The 23,965-nt window shown below is 41.6% G+C and overlaps 1 protein-coding gene across 1 annotated transcript in view; it reads right to left on the bottom strand.

Annotated features, from left to right (window-relative positions):
- The window catches only part of LOC138983245 (ceramide synthase 2-like), a 36,757-nt gene that overhangs the window by 10,564 nt on the left and 2,228 nt on the right, over positions 1 to 23,965 (bottom strand). Inside the window, exons 2-4 of the mRNA XM_070356678.1 lie at positions 6,571 to 6,857; positions 3,418 to 3,547; positions 1,262 to 1,368 (exon numbers count right to left, since the gene is read on the bottom strand). Of these exons, the coding sequence (XP_070212779.1) occupies positions 1,262 to 1,368; positions 3,418 to 3,547; positions 6,571 to 6,755 (422 nt within the window). The 5' untranslated portion in view covers positions 6,756 to 6,857. The remainder of the gene's footprint in view (positions 1 to 1,261; positions 1,369 to 3,417; positions 3,548 to 6,570; positions 6,858 to 23,965) is intronic.

A 23,965-nucleotide genomic window follows, 5' to 3' on the forward strand; every position in this document is an offset into this window, starting at 1 on the left:
TTATGAAGAAAGACAGTAAAGGAAGGAAGGATGGAAAGAAGCTGAATAAAAGAAGAGGGATGGGTAGGAGATGTGCAGAAGTTAAAGTTGTTGTCCGGCTTGTAGAGCATTTATTCTGACTTGCCCAAAGCGGCCTGAACGTTCAATGAACGAGTGTACGGTGGAAAAAAATTTCCTGTTCAAATCTAAAGAATACTGTCTGTCTCCGTTTAAAAGGTGGGGGAGGTGAATTGTGTGATTAGGGAGGGTATGTATAGTTTCTTGACGTGCTTCGCGATAATTTGGACAATCGAATATGAAGTGTTGTACGGATTCGGATTCAAGGGCAAATAAACATTCGGTTGATTTAGGAAGAAAATATGGTAGTAGTGAGGAAGCTGTTTAAATCATGTGTATGTAACCTTCCCCCCATCCCCTCCTGCATTTTTTCTTTTCATGGGCATTGGTGGTGGTGTTGTTGTTCCTTTGTTGTTGCTATTGACGCTAATGCTGTGCTTGTTTCTTGTTATGGAACAGAATAAAAACAATAAGACCACAAGTCGGAACTGAAACCAAACTGGAGCTGCAGGGGATAAAGAAAGAGGAGCAAGTACAAGGCGGGAAGTTCAGGGACGCAAAAATGAAGCAAAGGAAACAACAAAACAAGGACAAAGAATGTTACAGGTAGCAGGAAGTAAAATAGTTTTTTTCTATGGCATGGTATGGTCCTTTTACAGAGGACATTTAGCTCTATGGGCATGACAAACATAAAACGTATAATCTTCTCTAGCCAGCTACTGTTTTAATTAAGTATAAATTTACTAGATATTACTTCGCCTGTCTACTTTTGTAACTTTTTTCTTCATTCTGTAGGCCAGACCCACAGACTGTTGTTAGTGTCACTGAAACTGGTTACGTAATCTTCACTGTGTTCAGGTACACATGTACTGACACAGTGTTATTCCACAGACTTAGAAGACAATATGTCAGTTGGAACTGGACTGAAAGTGAAAGGTCCAAATCTTCTGGCTATAAAAAATGTACAGTCAGAAGAGCTGCTACATGTCTAAACTATTAGACAGTTGACCGGCTGAGCTAGGGTCTGAACAATGCGTCAGATCAGAAAATGTATGCGCCAAGGACTAAAGACTTAAGAACAATACTACAATCACAGACCGTTATGATGATTAAATTGTGAAAAAGACCCATGACAACAGACCGTTATGATGATTAAATTGTGAAAAAGACCCATGACAACAGAACTCATCGGCTCCCAACTTACCTGCACTCTTTGAATTTGTACATGGCTGACGGCATCGACTGTATCCTTTTTCTGAAAATCCATCGTTCTATCTGTCGCTCTGTCATATCATTCTGCTTGGCGAGTTTCTGAAATTAAACACAGATTGGGTTACTCATCACATAAAATTAAAAACACACAAAAACAACTTTTCCCCAAGTCAGCTAAAAGTCTGCCATTTGAACGGCCCCAACGATTTAGGTCAGATTTAGCTGCGACTTTGAAAACCCGGTTTAGCGCTGCTCGACTCGACCGTGACTTAGAGCAGACTTTGCACAGACTTTCCATATTGCGCTTACCGATTGGTTAGCTCTAGCCAAACTGCTCTTCCTGCATTAAAGGCACAGTAAGCCTCCCGTAAACCATCACAGAGCTCCCCGAGCGTCTAAATACAGTACAAGCATACTTCCATTTGAACGCTCACCGAACGGGAACATCCTGGCTGCTTTCTGTCGAGCGTGAGACATTTTCAAAGAATTTATTTTCGTAGACTTGTTCCGTTAACAACAACGGCGCCTCGTTTTTGCGCTAGACCTAACTTTTAAAATCTAAATAATAAATTGACAGCTTGTTACACAAACATTCTTTAATCATAAAAGAATTCGTTTTTCATCAAGACAAGATCAGAACAATTCGAAGTTGTGAAAGTTTAAAAAAAGAAAAGCCCGGAAGCAGGGTCACGCAAGGGTCGTAGCAGACGACGGCCGGTTTATCAGTGCAAGTCGCCGTTCCTCTCAACAGTCAAAAGCCATCGCTAGAGTTCTTGTGAACCACAGCCGTTGTTTCGTGCATAAAAAAAACGTGCTATTGTAGATAAGCTCACGTCGAGTCGCATTCAAATGACTAACTATGACGACTGCATTGTGAAAAGGGAAAACTGGATCACACGGGTTCACGATGGCTCAGGGGTAAGATAAACCACGCAAAAATAAATTCTTTGAAAATTGTTCGCTCTTTACGGAGGGCACCTAGGATGTTCTCAATTGGTGAGTGTTTAAATGAAATGGTGTTTGTACTGTGTGTAAAAGCCTGACCGTATCTGTGATGGTTTACGGGAGGCTTACTGTGCCTTTAAGAGATAGCTCACAAAGCTAAACTGGTCTAATTCAAGTCTGCTGTGAATTGTTGCTTAAAACTAGTTTGAGCAACTGCACTGTTCGCATGGGCAACGATTTCGATTTGACCCTGACTAAAAGTTGAGGGAAAGTTGGCTGAAAGTATGCAATGTGAACAGCACTTAAAAGCATATAAAGTTAGAACTTAGAAATCATTAAAAAAAATTTAAAACAAGAAGAGCAAACGCTCGATCGAGTCACTTTCGCAGTTCTGAATATTATATGAGGCATCAGATGGACAGGAAGAAATTGCTATTCACAACACAATGAGTCACGTTCACATAAAATTTGAGCCCGGTCACTTTTATAGTTTCCGAGAAAAGCCCAACGTTAAGTTGTGTGTTGCCGAACAGAAAAGGCTAGTTATCTCCCTTGTTTTTCTGATAACGTTCGTAAAAGGCTACAGATGTAAATACTTTGATGTAAAGAATAATCCTACAAAGTTTCAATCACATCCGATGAACTTTGTCAAAGATATAAAATGTCTAATTTTTCCTTTGACGCTGACCTGTGACCTTGAAAAAGGTCAAAGGTCAACGAAACCATCGTTAAAGTGTAGAGGTCATTGGAGGTCACGACTAAACAAAATATGAGCCCGATCGCTTTGATAGTTTCCGAGAAAAGTCCAACGTTAAGGTGGTGTCTACGGACGGCCGGCCGGCCGGCCAGTCACGGCCGGCCGGCCGGACAGACTAACACTGACCGATTACATAGAGTCACATTTTCTCAAGTGACTCAAAAATGCACCCAAAAATATCATAATTATTCTAATGTATCATATTGTATGTAACAATAACATCGCTCATGTAAACACATCCTTGTGCACAAGCTCTGAGTGAAAGACTCAAAGCTTGGAAAACATGAGTTACAACTTACATGCACGCAGGCAAAACAACTGGGTAGTGTGATTCTGTCGCTGCACACTAGAATCCAAAACTTAGTTGAAGGAATTCCCCAAAGACAATAAGTATACCAAATATCAATACGAAATTACGCAATAAACAAGATGAGAAATATGAACACCTCTATCTCTGAATGAGGCACCCGCCCTTTGTTCTTTCTGAATGCTGCCTCCAGGGATGAGTTGGGCACGAGCTGTCTCTGCTTCCGTTCACTGATTCCCAGTGCGTTCGCCAGAGGAACAATCAGGATGCTGAGAAAACACAAAAGGAAGCAACAAATCATGATAAAACTGTACAATATTTTAATGCAAAAAAAATGGGATTTTCAATAACCTGTAACTTGTAAGTCAAAACGAACTCTCTCTCAGTCTCACTCTTTCCTTGTCCTTTTCTTTAAAGTTCACTTTAACTGCAAAATATTGTTTATGGTCACGATCCACTGTTAATAGTGTTAATGTTATGATTAGTGCAATGTACACTTTATTATTATGTCATGTTTTTTTGTTCATACATGTAGTTGTATGTATAGTGAGTATACATGTGTAAAATTAACAGACACTGTCACTGCAGGTATGGTGTTAGTAACTGTTAGTGTTAATAAAGACATTCTTTCTTTATTTGGTGTTTAAACGTCGTTTTCAACCACGAAGGTTATATCGCGACGGGGAAAGGGGGAAGATGGGATAGAGCCACTTGTCAATTGTTTCTTGTTCACAAAAGCAGAATCAAAAATTTGCTCCAGGGGCTTGCAACGTAGTACAATGTATTACCTTACTGGGAGAATGCAAGTTTCCAGTACAAAGGACTTTAACATTTCTTACATCAGACATGAGACCAGCAAATGTTCAAAAAGTAGGAAAGTAAGCCGGGGTCCAGGGGCCAGGGGCCAGGGGCCGCACCCCGGTAGGGGGTTCAGGGGGGCAAAGCCCCCCCTGACGGAAAATGAATGCTAGAATTATAAAGGCCATTTTGGGGCCTCTCCTGATAGCAAAAAATTAGATCATGCCTTTTTAAAAAGAGCTACAAACCACAAGAATAATATGTTTTAGCATTTTAAACAAAAGTGTAATTTATAACAATCACACACACACACACACAAAACTGACTTGAAAACTTTCAGAACCAACACTTTTTTTTCACCAAGTCCGTATTTCACCACGCAGTGGCCGTTGTCGCACCACGTGCACACGCCATGACCGGGAATGGATATCTTGGCGATACTGTCGCCAATGAGCTGGCGCCTTTCTTTCTTTCTTGTTGATAATGACAGTCACTTCTTCTGACAGCCAGTTGGGTTTCCATTTGTTTTTCACACTTTGGTCGACGATCGTAAGAGCTTCCACAGCCGACAAAACAATACGGAATCCAGACGCCATGTCGATGCTACCTTTTTCACCTTCGGTGTTTGGAGATCGGCAGCCAATCAAAACAACCCGCAAACCGCCATCGGTGAATAATTAGGCCTAGGCGATACTGCTATGGGTTCACGCGAGTGCTGGGGTGTGACAGCTTCAGCTGAACGGTTCATACCACCACCACTCCCCCCCCTTTTTTTTCTCAACGAATTTGCATCGATCTCAAGAATGGTCTGTGAGCTAAGGAAAATATCGGAATTCCGATAAAATTCGGACCAGTCCCATGCCTGTTACATACTGCTTGACTAAAATCTTTACAAAAATTGACTATATTCTATACAAGAAACACCTAACAAGGGTAAAAAGAGAAACAGAATCCGTTAGTCGCCTCTTCCGACATGCTGGGGAGCATCGGGTAAATTCTTCTCCCTAACCCGCGGGGGGTTAATAAAGACATGTGTCCTCTACTTCTGTCTTGGTGTCTCAATGGAATGCTTCCTGGCCAGTGCCCCTTCTGCTCCCTACCTTCCCAATCCCACACTATGTTCACCAGGAACAAATATCCAGTAGTATGAAGAAAAAAAAATCAAACATTTTAGCAACATGGACTTTTAGAAACAGTTTTTCAACCTAAGATTCTGTGTTCAAAGGAATTTTTTAAATCCTACAGGAATTGGCTTTTTCCAAAGGGCTCTGTAAAGTGTAATACCAGTAGATGAGCCTGAAAACATCTCAAAGTGATCGAGTGCTCTTTGTCACCTGGATTCTTTGTCACTGAATGGCTGACCACGTTCAACAATGTCGCTTCGAGACATTATTTCAAGTCTAGAGCCACAAAACACCGGCACAAAGCATGCTCGCGCGATGCCAGAGGAAGTGCGTGCTCAAGCAAACTGTCAAACCGATTGAGAATTGAACCGAACGGCGCACAAAACGAAAGCTGGGACTGTTTGGGTTTACCGTTTGGGAATAACAGGTTTTTGCATTTCGGCGTACACCAAATCGAGTTCGGAATACTGGAGATGTTATTTCGGCGTAAAGTAAGCCGAACGGCTTACAATGCTAGGCCCTGGTCACACAGAAATAGTTCTTCTTCTTCTGTGTTCATGGGCTGAAACTCCCACGTACACTCGTGTTTTTGCGCGAGTGGATTTTTACGTGTATGACCGTTATTACCCCGCCATACGCAGCTTTTGGAGGAAGCATGCTGAGTATGTCCGTGTTTCTATAACCCACCGAACTCTGACATGGATTACAGGATCTTTTCCGTGCGCACTTGGTCTTGTGCTTGCGTGTACACACGAAGGGGGATATGGCACTAGCAGGTCTGCACATAAGTTGACCTGGGAGATCGGAAAAATCTCCACCTTAACCCTGCCGGGATTCGAACCCACGGCCTTCCGCTTTGGAGGCCGGCGTCTTACCACCAAGCCATTGCGCCCGTCACACACACACAGAAATACTGCCTGGCAATGACTTATTAATCCAAGTTAGTCACGTTTATTGACGTTGTGCATATGTGCGATTAATCATGTAAACTGTGCAACCATATGTGCAAATGCTACTTTTCTCAGTGCGTGACTTTTAGAAGTTCCCCCTTTTCTGTTAGGATTCAAGGACAGCCATTCCCATGATTTTCACGTGACCCGGAGTAATGTTGAGCACTGGCATAGTACTACAATTCTACAAAGTCGGCGACATCTGAAATTCAAATGAACCTATTGCGCAATCAGGATTATCAGCTATATTATTATTAAACTTAAGGAAAGAAAATGATCAAATGGCAGTAAAGCTTTGCGAGATTCTTGATTGTGGACGAACAGAGAGGAATACAAGTTACAACCGGTACAAATTACACATCTGAGGCGCGGCACGTTAACTTGTAAAAGAGTGCATGACAACCAAAATCGTTCACCTACCTTTCATACGCGTAACGTACAAGCAGGAGCGCCATACCCACTGGTATGGACCAGTTCATGTCTCTCACTCGTGGATAGTACGTGTTCGGGTCTTTTGGAATGAAATCCTCCCATTTTGCGTCGTCTCCGAGCCACCACTTCTCACTCCAGAGGTAACTGTTTAACTGATCAAGAAAGGCCGCCATGTTGTTTCGGCTTAGCAGGGGCAGTCACTCTGACATGCTGGTAGGCGAGGCATGGGGTGGTGTGACCGGTGTTACCCAGATTGTGGTCTCAGTTCCAAATGACTGACAGACAAAACAGGACAAACAAAATAAGTCGCGTAAAGGAAATTTAATACATTTAATCGATCTGTGAAACTCACAGAATGACATTGAATGCACTGCATTGGTTTTCACCAAGACAATAGCTTTGCCGATACCCCGCGATACTGAGAAAACGCTCGACTGTGACTGACTCGTGGTGACATGATTCACATTGAAAAGCCTCGTAGACCTACCCCGCTAATTCAGTGCTTGAAGTGACAAGCCAGTACAGCGCAGTAGCACTTGCGCTCAACAGGATAGCACGCTTTTCTTTATTCTGTGTAACTGCCTCAGCTTGTTCAGTTTTAATCCAAACATAAAATACCCATATGTTTTTGAAGTCAGCCGCCCTTTCCGGGCAGGAAATGATAACAAATAATTAAGATGAAATCCTTTTTGGATCGATAATTCCAATTTTAATTCAAACCCTAACCCTGACTCTTAATTAACATTTTTAGATTTGTATTATTGTAATAACCAAACTCAAAAATTATGTTTTAAGCTTCTAAGCTGATTAATTGGCAATTGATTGCTTGGCCAAAAATTGAATAAATGACTGATCGAAACTTGAATTGACTCTGGCACCAATTATTGTAATCAGAGACATACATACATTCTATCTATGTCTCTGTTGTAATCAATATATTCCCTTCAGAAGTCAGCGACAACCACGCCTTGGCCACACAAGAAACTAGTCACTTACTTAGATTTGTTCGTTTAGACCGATACGCACCACTGAATCCCCGCCTAGGAGAGCTTATCACAGGTCAGTTCTGGGACGGGTCAAGCAGTTACTTTGGACCGGGCGATGTGGTCAGTAGCGGAGAGGGCCTGGACTGAGCCGGATGCGGGAACTGAAGCGAGGATTGGGGGGGGGGGGGGGGGGTGGGTTGTTGTTTTCTAGCTTGGAAGGAATACAAAATGATAAAACAACAAAACAAACAAGGATGGTAGGTTATTGGAACGTTTAAAGGCACAGTGCAGCTCACAGCCTTCGTTTTGCGATTTTTGTTGCAGCTGAGTGCATTTACAGTTCAAAAATCCTCCTATGGTAGTAAAACAAACCCAAAACTACCTAACGACGACATCTGTGAAGCTCGACAGTTTCTTGTTCACGCGAGTGCATAAATTAACCTACTTATTACGTGGTGTTTGGTCGGAGTTCGATTCAACTGAGTGAGTTCCGGCCATATGCCTCCATTTTGTTTTACACAAACTCATGTTGACGTCTGACAGTTTGCTGGTGACGTGTCTTTTCAGTTGTGCATGATGTGCATGTGGTGATCTACCTTATCTAAATTTAGATCCAAAAATAGGCCAAGACCAGCCGGGTCCGAGTACAGAATTAATTCGTAAAAAAATCGCAGTTCTTGACTCTTTGGGTGCAAGTCAATGAAACTTGGTAGTTCTTCTAACGGATAGCTGCCTGAGGTATGACTAAAAGCCCCAGGGGCTCCGTGCACCTGGATTTGACAAGTTCAGTACCTTTAATTGTTGACAAAACAAAAACTTGACACTCACAGTAGCCTACGTACGTCGACTGGGCGGTCTTTTAATGAAGTGGACGGACAGACTGAAACACGTATCATACAGATCATCATCAACCTAACTCTCTTTCAAGATGCCGGCAAGGCAATCAATAGATAATAAATAATAAGTTGCAATGAAAAAGCTTACAGTCATATGCTGTGTCTCTTCCGCTTCCCGGCTTCCGAAAGGTGACCAACACTGAACGATGCGCCTGACCTACACCCTCCACTTGGTCACATACCAAAAATCAACACCATGACTGCTTGCTGTGGTGTGTCGGATTTTATGTTAATGAATTTTCAAAAAAAAGGCATCTGGCAATGCCTTATGCGAACTCATCCTCTGTGTGTGTGTGTGTGTGTGTGTGTGTGTGTGTGTGTGTGTGTGTGTGTGTGTGTTTGTGTGTGTGTGTTTGTGTGTGTGTGTGTGTGTGTGTGTGTGTGTGTGTGTGTGTGTGTGTGTGACAAAAATGGACTCACTGTGTTTTGTCAGAGGACGGCAGAGTGTCTGTTGACGCATGAAGAAGAAAAGAAAATATCATAAGAACATGACATAATACAGCCGTTTTCTTTGAATCGCTCCACGCACGCACACACATACACACACACACACACCTACATACACAAATGCAATCACCCACACACATTTAACAAACACACATATATGCAAACACAGTTGCACACACGCGCGGGCGATCGGCTTGTGCGGATACACAAACACACACACACACACACACATCATGATAATGATGGAATCTCTCGTCGGTACGACGGACGAGTGGAAAACAGTTCCGCTTTTGGAATGCGTCCGCATATGCGAGTGGAAGCCAATTTTAGAAGTACAGCGCCTCCCGCATATGATGTATGGTTGTGTCTAATCGGAGGCTGTGCTCGGCTTCCGTCGTTCTTTCTTTTCCAGGGTTTTTGCTGCTTTTTACATTTAGTCAAGTTATGACTACATGTTTTAACATAGACCGGGAATCGAGACGAGGGTCGTGGTGTATATGTGTGTGTGCGTGTGTATGTGTAGAGCATTTCCGAGGAACAGCTACGCCGATTATTATAAAACTTTACATGAGATATCCTGGGTAAAATATCCCCAGAATTTTGTTACCTTTTCACGATAAATGTATTTGATGACGTCATATCCGAATTTTTGTGAAAGTTGAGGCGGCACTGTCAAACCCTGAGTTTTCGATCAAATCGCTTGAAATGTTACGAACGCAATCTTCGACAAAGGCTGGACTTTGGTATTGCATTTCAGTTTGAAGGCTTAAACATTATTAATGAGTTTAGTCATTAAAAACCTGAAAATAGTAATCAAATTTTTTTTTTTATAAAACGATCAAAAAATAATTCCATCTTATTCTTCATTATTTGCTTATTCCAAAAACATATAAATATGTTATATTCGGATTAAAAACAAGCTCTGACAAATACAAATATGAACATTATGATTAATAATAAATTAACGAAATCGATTTAATCGTATTCTTTGTCGGTTCCTGATTCCAAAAACATATAGATATGATATGCTTGGATGAAAAACAAGCTCAGAAATGTCAAAAGAACAGAGATACAGAAAAGCGTGCTGCGCTATCCTGCTCAGCGCAACCACTCCCGCGATATTCTGGCTTGTCAATTTCCCTACCTTTTCCACGAGCGTTGGACTGACGATACTACGTGTCAGGGGCGGATCAGTTGCTTTGTAAGGGGGGGGGGGGGGGGGCACTTTGAATTGAAAGTGAATGTGATGGGTGCGAAGCGCCCGAATTTGCTAGGGGGGACCGGGGGCATGCCTCCCCGGAAAAAAATGTTGGCCCTAAGAAGCAAAATGGTGCCATCTGGTGCCATTTGAACTTAGAAATGGTCATAGAATCAGCTTTCCAATTTTTATTTTTTTTTATTTTTTGCTGGAGGGGGGGTGCACCTGCACCCTGTGCCCCCCCCCCCTCGTCCGCCCCAGCGTGTATACGATCTTGGTGAAACAATGCAGTGCGTTCAGTTTCATTCTGTGAGTTCGACGTCGACAGCTTGACTAAATGTTGTATTTTCGCCTTTCGCGACTTGTTTGTCTTGGAAAGTTTTCAGACCACTTCCCATTTTGTGGTGTCAAGCTCACAGCATTTAAGATTTTTTTTCAAACTGGCTCTCTCACACACACACACACACACACACACACTAAAGATGTGCTTTTTGATCTATGGGTATCACAGAGAAGTACAGGTAAGATTAAATGGATCGTGAGCTTTTCTGGCAAAGCATCCACGAGGAAAACTTTTTCATTGCTAAAGTAATATATTCTACAAACAACTCTGCTTATTTGCAAACTTCATGTCCTGACATTGTAGCCTGCAACTTTAAAAGCACAGATATGGGCCATACTTTAAACACACACACAAAAACCCACCCACAATTATCACACAAAAAGTCTCCAAATGATAATTATGTTTGACTGGCTGTTTCATTGAGGCAGCAGATGTTTCCGCCGCAAAGTGAAACTGATTCGGAAGCATACTTAATTCCTTTGATGAAAGAGATCGTGAATTTTTCCTGATTCCAAAAACATAAAGATATGATATGTTTGGATTCAAAACACGCTCAGAAAGTTAAAACGAAGAGAGGTACAGTAAAGCGTGCTATGCAGCACAGCGCAACCGCTACCGCGCTGAACAGGCTCGTCACTTTCACTGCCTTTTGCACTAGCGGCGGACAACGGTCATTGTGAAAAAATGAAGTGCGTTCAGTTTCATTCTGTGAGTTCCACAGTTTGACTAAATGTAGTAATTTTGCCTTACGCGACTTGTTTTAAATATAAAGCTAAGAACAGAAAACCACGTTTTTTTCGAAACGTGATTTTTTTAACTATAATAATAATAATAAATGAGCATTTATATAGCGCAACATCATAACTTTACAATTATGCTCTTTGCGCTTGACACATTTAAAATTCAAACACAGTTATACAAGCATTTACATCTACATTCATAGTCAGCAACGCTTGATTAAAAGCATACACCATCAAACATACATTACAACAGATTCTTCCACTAATTAAGTAATAAAAACATGAATAAAATAGGTAGTAAAAACAAGGAAATACCAGCTGAATACCCTTAATCAAACAGAACATGTTATTAATACTGAAAAACAGCCCTAAATGTGTATACACATTATCACATTATCAATAAAACAACAAATACACTACATGTAGCCTACTGATGGACTGAGAAAACAAAATCAGGGGTTGTATTTCTTGAAGAGGTGCGTTTTAAGTGCTCGTTTGAATGCTTGGGGTGACTGAGGCTGGCGGATGTGAAAGGGGAGAGAATTCCAGTGTGTGGGTGCGCAGAAAGTAAAAGTGCGTTGTCCGTATGTTTTGGTTTTGGTGTGTGGAATGGTGAGGATGCGACAGTCAGAAGAGGCACGGAGTTGTCTTGCTGGAGAATAGACGGTGAGGAGTTCAGAGAAGTAAGCAGGAGACGAGCCAGAAAAGAAGTTAAAGCAGAGGGTGGACAGTTTGTATTCAATGCGGGCTTGCATAGGTAACCAGTGCAGTGTGTGAAGAAGTGGTGTTGCGTGATCTCGTTTTCGTGCTTTCAGAATGAGGCGTGCTGCCGAGTTTTGGACTTTTTGTAGTTTATGCAGGAGATACAGAGGACAGCCAGAGAGAAGAGAGTTGCAGTAGTCGAGTTTAGAAAGAACAAAGGCACAGACAAGAGTGTTAGTTGTTTGAGAGGAGAGTGTGTGGCGAATGGTGCTGATCTTACGAAGCTCAAAATAAGCTGCTCTACAGACTAAAGATATATGTTTGTTAAGGGTCATGTCAGATGAAAGGGTGAATCCAAGGTTTCTAGCTGATGGGGAGAAAAGAATGTCGGTGTCGCCTACTTGAACAGAAACGGGTTGGGGAGAGGGAAATGTAGTGTTCTTCTTTTTGCACAGTAAGACTTCAGTCTTATCATCATTCAGCTTAAGTTTGTTATCGATCATCCAAGATTTAACATCAGTGATGCATGTCTGAATGGTCTGGATGGCGGAATGTGTCTCTGCAGGGGGACTGGGTTTATACAGTTGGGTGTCATCAGCAAAAGACTGATTTAAGACAGAATGGTTTTGAATCAGTGTGGAGAGGGGCTTAGTGTACATGATGAAAAGGATGGGACCGAGTACTGAACCTTGAGGAACGCCGAAAGAAAGTGGGGCTGGAGCAGACATCTGGCCATCGACAAGCACAGCCTGAGTCCTGCCAATGAGATAGGACTCGAGCCATGCCAGCGGTGGACCGGAGATGCCGTACAGAGTCTGAAGTCTATGGAGAAGCGTGACATGATCAATCGTGTCGAACGCTGCAGAAAGGTCAAGTAGGGTAAGCACTGACACATCACCACCATCCAGAGCAGACAGAATGTCACTGATTACTTTAAGTAGGGCTGTCTCAGTACAATGAGAAGGGCGATAAGCGGACTGAGAGTGCGAGATCAAATCATGGGTGTTCAAATATGACAACAGCTGCTTCAAAACTACCTTTTCAAAAACTTTGGACAAGAATGATAAATTAGATACAGGACGATAGTTTTTCAAAATATTGACATCAAGACTAGGTTTTTTGAGAAGTGGTTTGACAAGTGCAGTTTTGAACAATGATGGAAAAACACCAGATAACAGGCTATCATTGACAATTTGAGTAAGAGTTGGCAACAACACATCAAGATTCTCAAAAAGCAGTGGTGTGGGTATGGCATCAAGTGGACAAGTTGTTGGTTTTGACTTCAGAATAATGGATTTAAGGTCTTTTTCACTGATTGGCTGAAATGATGTAAAAGAACAATCAGTGGGAACATCAACATGACTGGAGGAAGCAGAATGTGCACCCATCTGATCAAGTTCAGAGCGAATATCTGAAACCTTCTTGATAAAATATTCACTAAATACATCTGGCAGCTGACTAGCGGGGAAAACAGTGGGAAGTGGGGATACCTTACTGCGGCCGGTCAACCGGCTGCAAATATCGAACAGTTTTTTGCTTGAATCGCAGGCAATAATCTGGATTTGGAGGAAGGTTGTCTTTGCTGCGTGTACTAACTTAGTTACAATGTCCTTTGCTCCTTGAAATATTTGTTTATGAACAGTAAGACCAGTCTTGAGATACCTGCGCTCAGCACGCCTACGGTCACATTTGGCATCACGCAGTTCGACACAGATATCGGAATACCACGGTGCGGACTTGGACGGACGGACAGGGCGACGTGAAACGGGGGCATGGACATCAAGAGCAGCACGAAGTGTGGCATCAAGTTGGTCAGCGGAGGGGGAGGGGGGCAGCGCGTTCTGCAGCTCGTCCCTAAAAGCGTCTTTATCCATCGTACGAAGACAGCGGACAGACTTAAACATGGGTGGAGGAGGAGGACACTGGGTCATCAGATCAAACAAAACACAAAAATGATCTGAGGCTAAGGCGTGTGTAACAGACACAGATTGAACAATATGATCATCAGGCCTATACATAACCCATAACTGCATAACTTACTGTGTTTTGTCAGAGGAGGGAAGCATTGCCTTCAGGCATGGTGTTACTGTTTATAAAGTCGGTTTGTTAGTTGAGGAGGGTGGATCGCTCGGGCAGAATTCTGACCAGTGACTGTAGAGTACGCTACTCAGTCTCTCCGGGTGTGACATCGTCCCACTGATTAACGAGCTCACCGTCCACTAACTGTTTTCAAGTTGCACGCGGTCCCTCAGTCAACGCCCTATATGTAAAATAAGAGAAGAACAAGTCGCGTAAGGCAAAATTACTACATTTAGTCAAGTTGTGGAACTCACAGAATGAAACTGAACGCACTGCATTTTTTCACCATGACCGTAGTCCGCCGCTTGTGCAAAACGGAGTGAAACTGACGAGCCTGTTCAGCGCAGTAGTGGTTTCGCTGTGCTGCATAGCACGCTTTTCTGTACCTCTCTTCGTTTTAACTTTGTGAGCGTGTTTTTAATCCAAACATATCATATCTATATGTTTTTGGAATCAGGAACCCACAAGGAATAAGATGAAATTGTTTTTAAATCGATTTCGGAAATTTAATTTTGATCATAATTTTTATATATTTAATTTGTAGACCTTGTTTTAATCCAAATATAACATATTTATATGTTTTTGGAATCAGAAAATGACGAAGAACAAGATGAAATTGTTTTTGGATCGTTTAATAAAAAAATAATTTTAATTACAAGTTTCCGATTTTTAATGACCAAGTTCACTCATTAACTCATAACTCATAACATTTTATTGATCCAACAAAGGAAATTAAATTAGTCATCAGCACATATAGGTCATTAATTAATAACTATAAAAGAATAAGAATTAGTTTTCAAGACACCAAGCTGAAATGCAATACCAAACTCCGGTCTTTGTCGAAGATTGCTTTGCCAAAATTTCAATCAATTTGATTGAAAAATGAGGGTGTGACAGTGCCGCCTCAACTTTTACAAAAAGCCGGATATGACGTCATCAAAAGTATTTATCGAAAAAAGAAAAAAAATTCCGGGGATATCATTCCCAGGAACTCTCATGTCAAATTTCATAAAGATCGGTCCAGTAGTTTGGTCTGAATCGCTCTACACACACACACACACACGCACAGACAGACACACACACACACATACACCACGACCCTCGTCTCGATTCCCCCTCTATGTTAAAACATTTAGTCAAAACTTGACTAAATGTAACAAGTCGCGTAAGGCGAAATTACTACATTTAGTCAAGCTGTGGAACTCACAGAATGAAACTGAACGTAGTCCGCCGCTAGTGCAAAAGGCAGTGAAAGTGACGAGCCTGTTTGGCGCGGTAGCGATTGCGCTGTGCTTCATACTCATAGCACGCTTTACTGTACCTCTCTTCGTTTTAACTTTCTGAGCGTGTTTTTAATCCAAACATATCATATCTATATGTTTTTGGAATCAGGAACCGACAAGGAATAAGATGAAATAGTTTTGGAATCGATTTCGGAAATTTAATTTTGATCATAATTTTTATACTTTTAATTTTCAGAGCTTGTTTTTAATCCAAATATAACATATCTATATGTTTTTGGAATTAGAAAATGACGAAGAATAAGATGAAATTGTTTTTGGATCGTTCAATAAAAAACTAATTTTAATTACAAGTTTCCGATTTCTAATGACCAAACTCACTCATTAGTTTTTAAGCCACCAAGCTGAAATGCAATACCAAACCCCAGCCTGCGTCGAAGATTGCTTTGCCAAAATTTCAATCAATTTAATTGAAAAATGAGGGTGTGACAGTGCCGCCTCAACTTTTACAAAAAGCCGGATATGACGTCATCAAAGGTATTTATCAAAAAAATGAAAACAACGTCCGGGGATATCATACCCAGGAACTCTCATGTCAAATTTCATAAAGATCGGCCCAGTAGTTTAGTCTGAATCGCTCTACACACACACACAGACAGACAGACACACATACACCACGACCCTCGTCTCGATTCCCCCCTCTATGTTAAAACATTTAGTCAAAATTTGACTAAATGTAAAAACAGCAGAAAGACGTGACCTGCGTTTGATTTGAGTCTTTCTGTCAGACTCTATTTCTGTCTGCTTTAGTGTCTGTCAGTTTGTCTTTCAACCTGTCTCTCTCTCTCTCCCCCTCTCTCTCTAACTCAGTCTCTCTCTCTCTCCCCCTCTCTCTCTCTCTCTCTCTCTCTCTCTCTCCCCCCTCTCTCTCTAACTCAGTCTCTCTCTCTCTCTTTTCATCCCTTCGGCCCCCTCTCTCTCTCTCTCTCTCTCTCTCTCTCTCTCTCTCTCTCTCTCTCTCTCTCCAGCCTCTCTTTCTCACTGGTAAACACACACACACACACTCACACACACACTGCACATTCACACACACACATACACACACGCACACACACACATACACACACACACACAAACACAAACACAAACACACACACACACACTCACACACACACACACACACACACACACACACACACACACTCACACACATAATTATCTACTAACAAATTCCAGAAAAGATTTGAAATCAATTCATTTCTAAAATTCTGGAAAAAGTAGTGCTTAGTCAGCTTCTCTCCCACCTTGAAACCAACAACCTCTGCAACCCTCTTCAGTCAGCGTATAGGGCTGGCCACAGCACCGAGACTGTTTTGCTTCGTGTTGTGAATGACATTCTTTCTGCTCTGGATAATGATGACCTATCAGTTCTGCTTATCTTGGACAACTCAGCTGCGTTCGATACGATCGATCACTCTGTTCTGCTCTCTCGTCTCGAATCTGTTTTTGGTGTTCACTCTACCGCTCTTCACTGGTTTAGTTCATATCTACAGGGCCGTAGTCAGTATGTGTCTGTCATTAATCTCTCATCTCCTCCATCTCCTCTCTGTTTCGGCGTTCCCCAGGGATCAGTTATAGGCCCAGTTTTATTTGTACTATACACCACTCCTCTCTCTGCCGTCATCAAGCAACACGCAGTCAATCACTGCCTCTTTGCAGACGACACACAACTCCAACAAGCATGCAAGCCTACAAAAATCCAAGCGGTGACGCACACTCTCCAAAACTGCACTTCAGATATTAAATCATGGATGACAAACAATATGCTCAAGTTAAATGATGACAAGACTGAATTTCTTCTTTTCTCTGAAGCTTCCTCTTCGACCACTTCCCTTCCAGCCTCCATCACATTAGGTTCTAGTGACATTTCTCTCTCTGATAGTGCTAGGAATCTTTGGTTCATCATGGACTCCCACCTCTCAATGAAACAACACATCAAAAAAGTCTGTCAGACATGTTACTTTGAGATCAGAAGAATAGGTTCCATAAGAAAATTTCTCACTGTTGATGCCACTAAAACTCTCGTTACATCCTGCATTATGTCCAGATTAGATTACTGCAACTCCCTTCTCATAGGCTGTCCTGACTCCACTCTCCAACCATTGCAAAAAGTACAACACTCTGCTGCACGTCTCATTTTCAGAGCACAGCATCGACAACCCTGCACTCCTCTCATGAAAGAACTTCACTGGCTTCCTGTATATGAACGTATTAGGTATAAAGCTGCCTGCTTCTGCTACAATATCATCTCTGAATCGGCACCTGCCTATCTTTCTGAACTGGTCTCCATCTACACTCCCTCTCGTACCCTTCGTTCTTCTGATGATGCTTTGATATAGAGAATACTACAGGGCTTGCTGTGTCGTACCAGATTTACACGAGGTTTTTTTTTTAAATAGGCTATTGAACTGCGAGCGAAAGCCAGCTGTTCACTATTTGAAAAAGCAACGAGTGTAAATCTGGTACGAAACAGCAAGCCATGTAGTATTCTGTTTATCCTACATATTGTACTTACGTGTATTTCACTGAAAATGTCCTGCAGTCGAGGCAGCTAAATTGAAGACGCTTGTTTTGGAACCTCGATCTATTCTAAAGCCTCGTGCAATCTATTACGTCAAAGCAAAGAAACGTCACTCTGAAAGTGTGGCGTGACGTGTTCGTAGTTCTAAATAATCATCGAGGGTAATTAGCGAGCGCAATTTTATTCTCTATAATGACGTTTGACTTTGGCATCATAAGCAGTGGAAAAACAGGTCCCTGCCAGACTTGCTTGACATGACCTCATTTACATGATATACACTGTGATTTGAACGATTAGTATCTTACGAGTGTCTCTCTCACGTATGTAGGATAAATTATGATCCTAACCTTAAATATTATGAGCTGACTATCTGCGCCTCGATATTTTGTTTATGTTCTTACGTTTTATGTTGTTTATTGTGATACACCACACCCGAGTTTCTCGTAATTGAGATAATAAATTAAGTGTTCTATGTGTGTGTGCGCGGCCGGTGTAAATAATCAGTGTAAGTGCTCTATCTCTTTCTCTCTTTCTCCCGGCGTCTGTCTTCGTCAGTCTGTATCGGATTCAAGTTTTCTGTGTGAAAAGAGGTGATAACAAACACTGCATTTTCTTTACGAAAAACATAATGTTGACGTGATACGCCGGATTTCGTACCCAGTTCTGTGCAATTTACGCTTGATGTTCAGTTCCTTAGCCTCAGCTGCCGAGGTACGAACACAGATGTAACGCGTCTACGGCGGGGAACTGAAACAAGACTTGATGACCCGCTCTTATCCAAGCGGAGCGCGGGCTCAGCGAGGTAGTTTTTTTTTTCATCTCCCAGCACTGAAAATTGTTTTGCCAAGTGGTGTCTGTCTGTGAACATTGTTCTAGAATTCATCTTTTAGCACAATATTAGCGACACTGTTTGGACAATTCTATTAAAATTAGGCGTACAAACTGATTTTGTTTCGGGGAATCCTCTCAGAGGATCAGAATTTTCATATAATATCATCGGAAGCTGTTACAACGGGAAAATGTGAAACTTTTGTCACTTTTTAACATGGAATTTCATCTTTGAGCGTTTCAAGCGGACTTTAATAAAATAGTTATTTGCGAATTAAGCAGCGGAAGACACTCACCGGTTCAACATGTGTATGGTCATTAAACCTCAAAACATTTCAGTAAGTGGTTTAGACAAACACCTCGGAAATGTGAGGGTGACTGGTTTGTAGCTGAAGAGTTTTTTTCTAAAGTGTGTTCTAAATACAAATGACGTACTGGTAATGATGTAATGAGTTGTTCTAATCTTGTTCTTGGAACTCTTGCTGTTCCAAGCTTGTTCTTAGCAAGTCTTGGTGACGAGAACAAAGACTATCAATGAAATCTTTAGAAATAACCTCTGACAACGACGACGATGACGACGACGACGACGATAACAACAACAACAACAAATGACATCGACGACGACGACGACAACAACAACAACAACAACAACAACAACAACAACAAAAACAACAACACGAGAACAACAACAATCACGACAACGAACATGACAACAACAACACCAACAACTACGACGACAACTACAACGACTGGGTTATGATGACATCACCAATGATTTATCAAATGTTCAGTGTCAAGGCTGTTAAAAAATCGTTAAATCCTATTTCTTCACTGATTCTTATGAAATTTTAAAGGTAGGTTTGTTGTCCCCAACTTATTTTCACTCCATACTTTTCCAGAAGAAAAACATAATTTTGGCAGTTAAAAACCGTTAAATTTCAATTCTTCACCGATATTTATGAAATTTTGTGGGTAGGTTCGTTGTCCCCAACTGATTTTCACTCTATACTTTTCCAGAAGAAAGACATAATTTTGGCAGTTAAAAAACGTTAAATTTCAATTCTTCACCTATCTTTATGAAATTTAGTGGGTGGGTCCGTTGTCCCAAACTGAATTTTAAGACATACTTTTCCAGACAAAAAACCTTATTTTTGGCAGTTAAAAACCGTTAAATCTCAATTCTTCATCGATATTTATGAAATTTTGTGGGTAGGTTCGTTGTCCCCAACTGATTTTCACTCCATACTTTTCCAGAAGAAAAACATAATTTTGGCAGTTAAAAACCGTTACATTTAAATTTTCACCTATCTTTATGAAATTTAGTGGGTGGGTCCGTTGTCCCAAACTGAATTTCAAGACAAACTATTCCAGTCAAAAAAACTTATTTTTGGCAGTTAAAAACCGTTAAGTCTCAATTCTACACCGATATTTATGACATTTTGTGGGTAGGTTTGTTGTCAGATTTGACATGATGGCAGAATTGAAAGTGTGAGATATCCTGATGTTTCACAATTTATGCTGCATAATTCAGCCCCATAGGCGCTTGAATTTTAGGTGGAGTTGGGTTTTTTTTCAGCCCAAACCAGTAACCCCCACATGGTTTTCATGTCCCTTTCTGAGAGACTTCAAGAAGTTTCAATTTGACGTCATGATTAGCCTGCCGCATTAGCAAGTATGAAAACACGTCATCGATGACACATTTTAAGACAGAGAGAGAGAGAGAGAGAGAGAGAGAGAGAGAGAGAGAGAGAATCATGTACACACAGATGGACGACTTCGCTTGGGGTATGTACTGCCCGGCAGTACACATCTACTTTATTTTTAATTTTTAATTTTATTATTTTTTAGCTTAACCATCTTCCGCCTTTTCCCTCCATACTCCCCCCGACTCCTCCCTCAACTGTCGTCTCTTACGGGCTCCTTGAAAGAAGTAATGGAAGCATGTTTCTTGTGGCTTCTTTGCCTATTACCAGTCAGACGTTTAATTACTCGACCACCAACACAGATTCTAACGAGACAGGAGCGCTGGGATCAAAGACAAGACATTCCAGGCAGACAGAGACGGCAACAGTCTTAATCACCGCACAACACTGACCCTCCCCTCCACCCCACCCCCCATCTAATAAATAAATCTGTCTCTCTCTCTCTCTCTCTCTCTCTCTCTCTCTCTCTCTCTCTCTCTCTCTCTCAAAAACAAACTCATGGATTTTCTAAAAAAAAAAGAAAGAAAAAAAAAGAAGATTTACAGCATCAAATTAGATTCTGATTACTTCATTAATTACACAATAAATTGTATTTACTTTTTGCCGTGTCAACGTTTCCAGTTCATTATGAAGGGCCACTTTTCTACTACTCAGATGTCTGATAACTTGTGAAAAATAATGTGATACCGGATCTCCAGGATTGTGGATACATTATGATATTTGATTTGTTGCAAGTGAATTTGACATAATGGGTTAATTGTTGCAGTTAGAGTTTTCCCTCATGGGAGCGGGCTGATTGTCAAAACAAAACAAAACTAAAACAGCAATTGCTTACGTCATTAATTGTAATTATACGCATGCATAATGTTTGTTGGGTAACCTCGTACAAAAATAAAAACACTCTTATCTTATCTTTCTCACCCACCTCCATCCACCTTCCCCCGCTTCTGCCCAAATCAGCGTTACATCTATTAGTCTAAAACCCTCTAGCTCACCTCCATCCACCTTCCCCCGCTTCTGCCCCAATCAGTGTTACATCTATTAGTCTAAAACCCTCTAGCTCACCTCCATCCACCTTCCCCCGCTACTGCCCAAATCAGTGTTACATCTATTAGTCTAAAACCCTCTAGCTCACCTCCATCCACCTTCCCCCGCTTCTGCCCAAATCAGCGTTACATCTATTAGTCTAAAACCCTCTAGCGTAAATTTACGCGAGCGACTCACAACAACAGCCAATAAATCCGGATAAGGACAGCAGAATATGTTACAGCATTTCATGTTCTGCTCAGACACGAGGCGGCAACCAGGAAGCCACATTTAAGGGTAATATCAACTGGGGGGAAAATGGCAACGACAGGTAGGTAGGTAGCGTTTCTAAATGCTTCGTTTATAGTTATCATTTTGTGGGGGGACCATTTTTAAAGGATTTCGATACCGTCGTGTTTCTGGAGGAACAACCTTGCATTTGATACCTTGGAAAGACCATGTGTAATTCGTATGTTAACAACAACAACAACGAAAAAAACACGAAAAACAACAACAACAACAATAACAACAATAACAACGACTACGACGACGACAGCAACAACATCAGCAACATTTACAACAACAAGAATACTCTCCGACATCCGACCATGCAGCAGTTACAAAATCCAGAGTGTATGCCTAATTCTTTAGGATTAATTAGCTAATTGGGGACTTGCCGAAACCAAAAAAAACCAGCAATCACTGTGCTCCGTAAACACATATCCAACGATTAACAGCCTGAGAGGGATTCGGGCAGGGAGGGATTTTTTGTGTGTGAAGGACTCTAGCTGAGCAGACGGTAAGCTCAGGTTTTCCCGTATAATTACGGTTGGTCAGATGAGTCTGCACACTTTGGCTTTAACACCGAATGGATCGTCCGTCTTAGTGACTTAAATGTTCCGCTATAGGGCCTAAGCTGCTTTACGTCGGTTCGCCACTGACTGAGCCACGCGGCGTCCTTGGAATATCATTATTATGTGTGTTACTTACTCTAACTGTGATGGATGAAGTTTCAGCCGTTGCCATGACAACGGTTTTAAGTGTGACTGGAGGCCGGTCAGTGTTCTCGGTCAGGTCATAATTTATGTAGACAGTTGTGGATCAGAATCATGAAATGCACTTATTTGGGTGGAGTTTTTAACCGAATTCAAGCCAAAGACAATGTCGACAACAACAGCAACGGCGACGACGTGGACGACGAAAACAACAACAACAACAACAACAACAACAACAACAACAACAACAACAACAACAACAACAACAACAACAACAACAACAACAACAACAGCAACAGCAATAACAACAAGACACTTGATAAAATCCACCCAACAAAGAGAAAATGATTTATGGAACGTTACATCAAAGAAAGAAAGAAAGAAAGAAAAGGAGAAATAAAAGAAAGAAACAAACAAATTAGAAGTAATAGAGAGTAAAAAAATAGGAGGAAAAATAAGAGGAAACACAATCACAGAATAGAGTAAACATTGCAGCAGAAAGAAATAAGAAATTAAGAAAGATACAAAGAAACAAAGAAACAAAGAATGAAATCAAGAACCAAGAAGAAGAACAAGAAGAGAAAACACTAAGAATCAAATGGAAATCAGTCAACATGCAGAAGCCGATATCGGCCATGAGAGTGTACAGTACACGGTCCTATGAAACATAACGGCATAGGCGGTTTGAAACATAACGGCATAGGCGGTTTGAAACATAACGGCATAGGCGGTTTGAAACATAACGGCATAGGCGGTTTGAAACATAACGGCATAGGCGGTTTGAAACATAACGGCATAGGCGGTTTGAAACATAACGGCATAGGCGGTTTGAAACATAACGGCATAGGCGGTTTGAAACATAATATAACGGCATAGGCGGTTTGAAACATAACGGCATAGGCGGTTTGAAACATAACAGCATAGGCGGTTTGTTGAAATCAAGAATTGGAAAAAAAAGCTTATTTCCATTATTTTATGCACCGAAGTAAAACTTATTCCCAAATCTGTATCAATGCAAATAGGCCATTTCAGAAGATTAAGGTACCCCCCCCTCTCACACACAGCCACAGGCACGCACGCACCCCCTCCACACTGACCCACCCACACACACCCACACTCGCACACGCACACACACACTCACATACGAACGCACACACACACACACACACACACACACACACACGCACGCGCGCACGCACGCACGCACGCACACACACACACACATCGAGATTGCGTACGTGCCTGCATGCGTGCGTGCGTGTCACTATAAGTTCGTGCGTGCGTGTGTTCGTTCGTGCTTACACCTACGCTTTTCACAAAGACTGAAACAAAACGTCTCGCTTTTCATTGTAGTCATGTCTGCAATCAGTTTTTCTCAGCAGGACATTACTGGCAAGATTGACTTTCTTTTTCGATCAAACGTCCCACCGAAACCCACAAAATTAACTGCTACTGAAAAACAGACGCCCTTTTTTTAGATTTATAGTTAACAGCGAAAGTTTGAACGTTGAATTTTTGTAAGGTTTGACCTCAGTAGGTGTAGGTCTTCAGCAGACAGACACCCTGGTGTCTTAGTTGAAACAGGCAGACTTGTACTGATAGCGCCAAATTGTCCCCC

Source organism: Littorina saxatilis, linkage group LG12 (genome assembly GCF_037325665.1).
Source record: "Littorina saxatilis isolate snail1 linkage group LG12, US_GU_Lsax_2.0, whole genome shotgun sequence".
Classification (NCBI taxonomy): Eukaryota; Metazoa; Mollusca; class Gastropoda; order Littorinimorpha; family Littorinidae; genus Littorina; species Littorina saxatilis.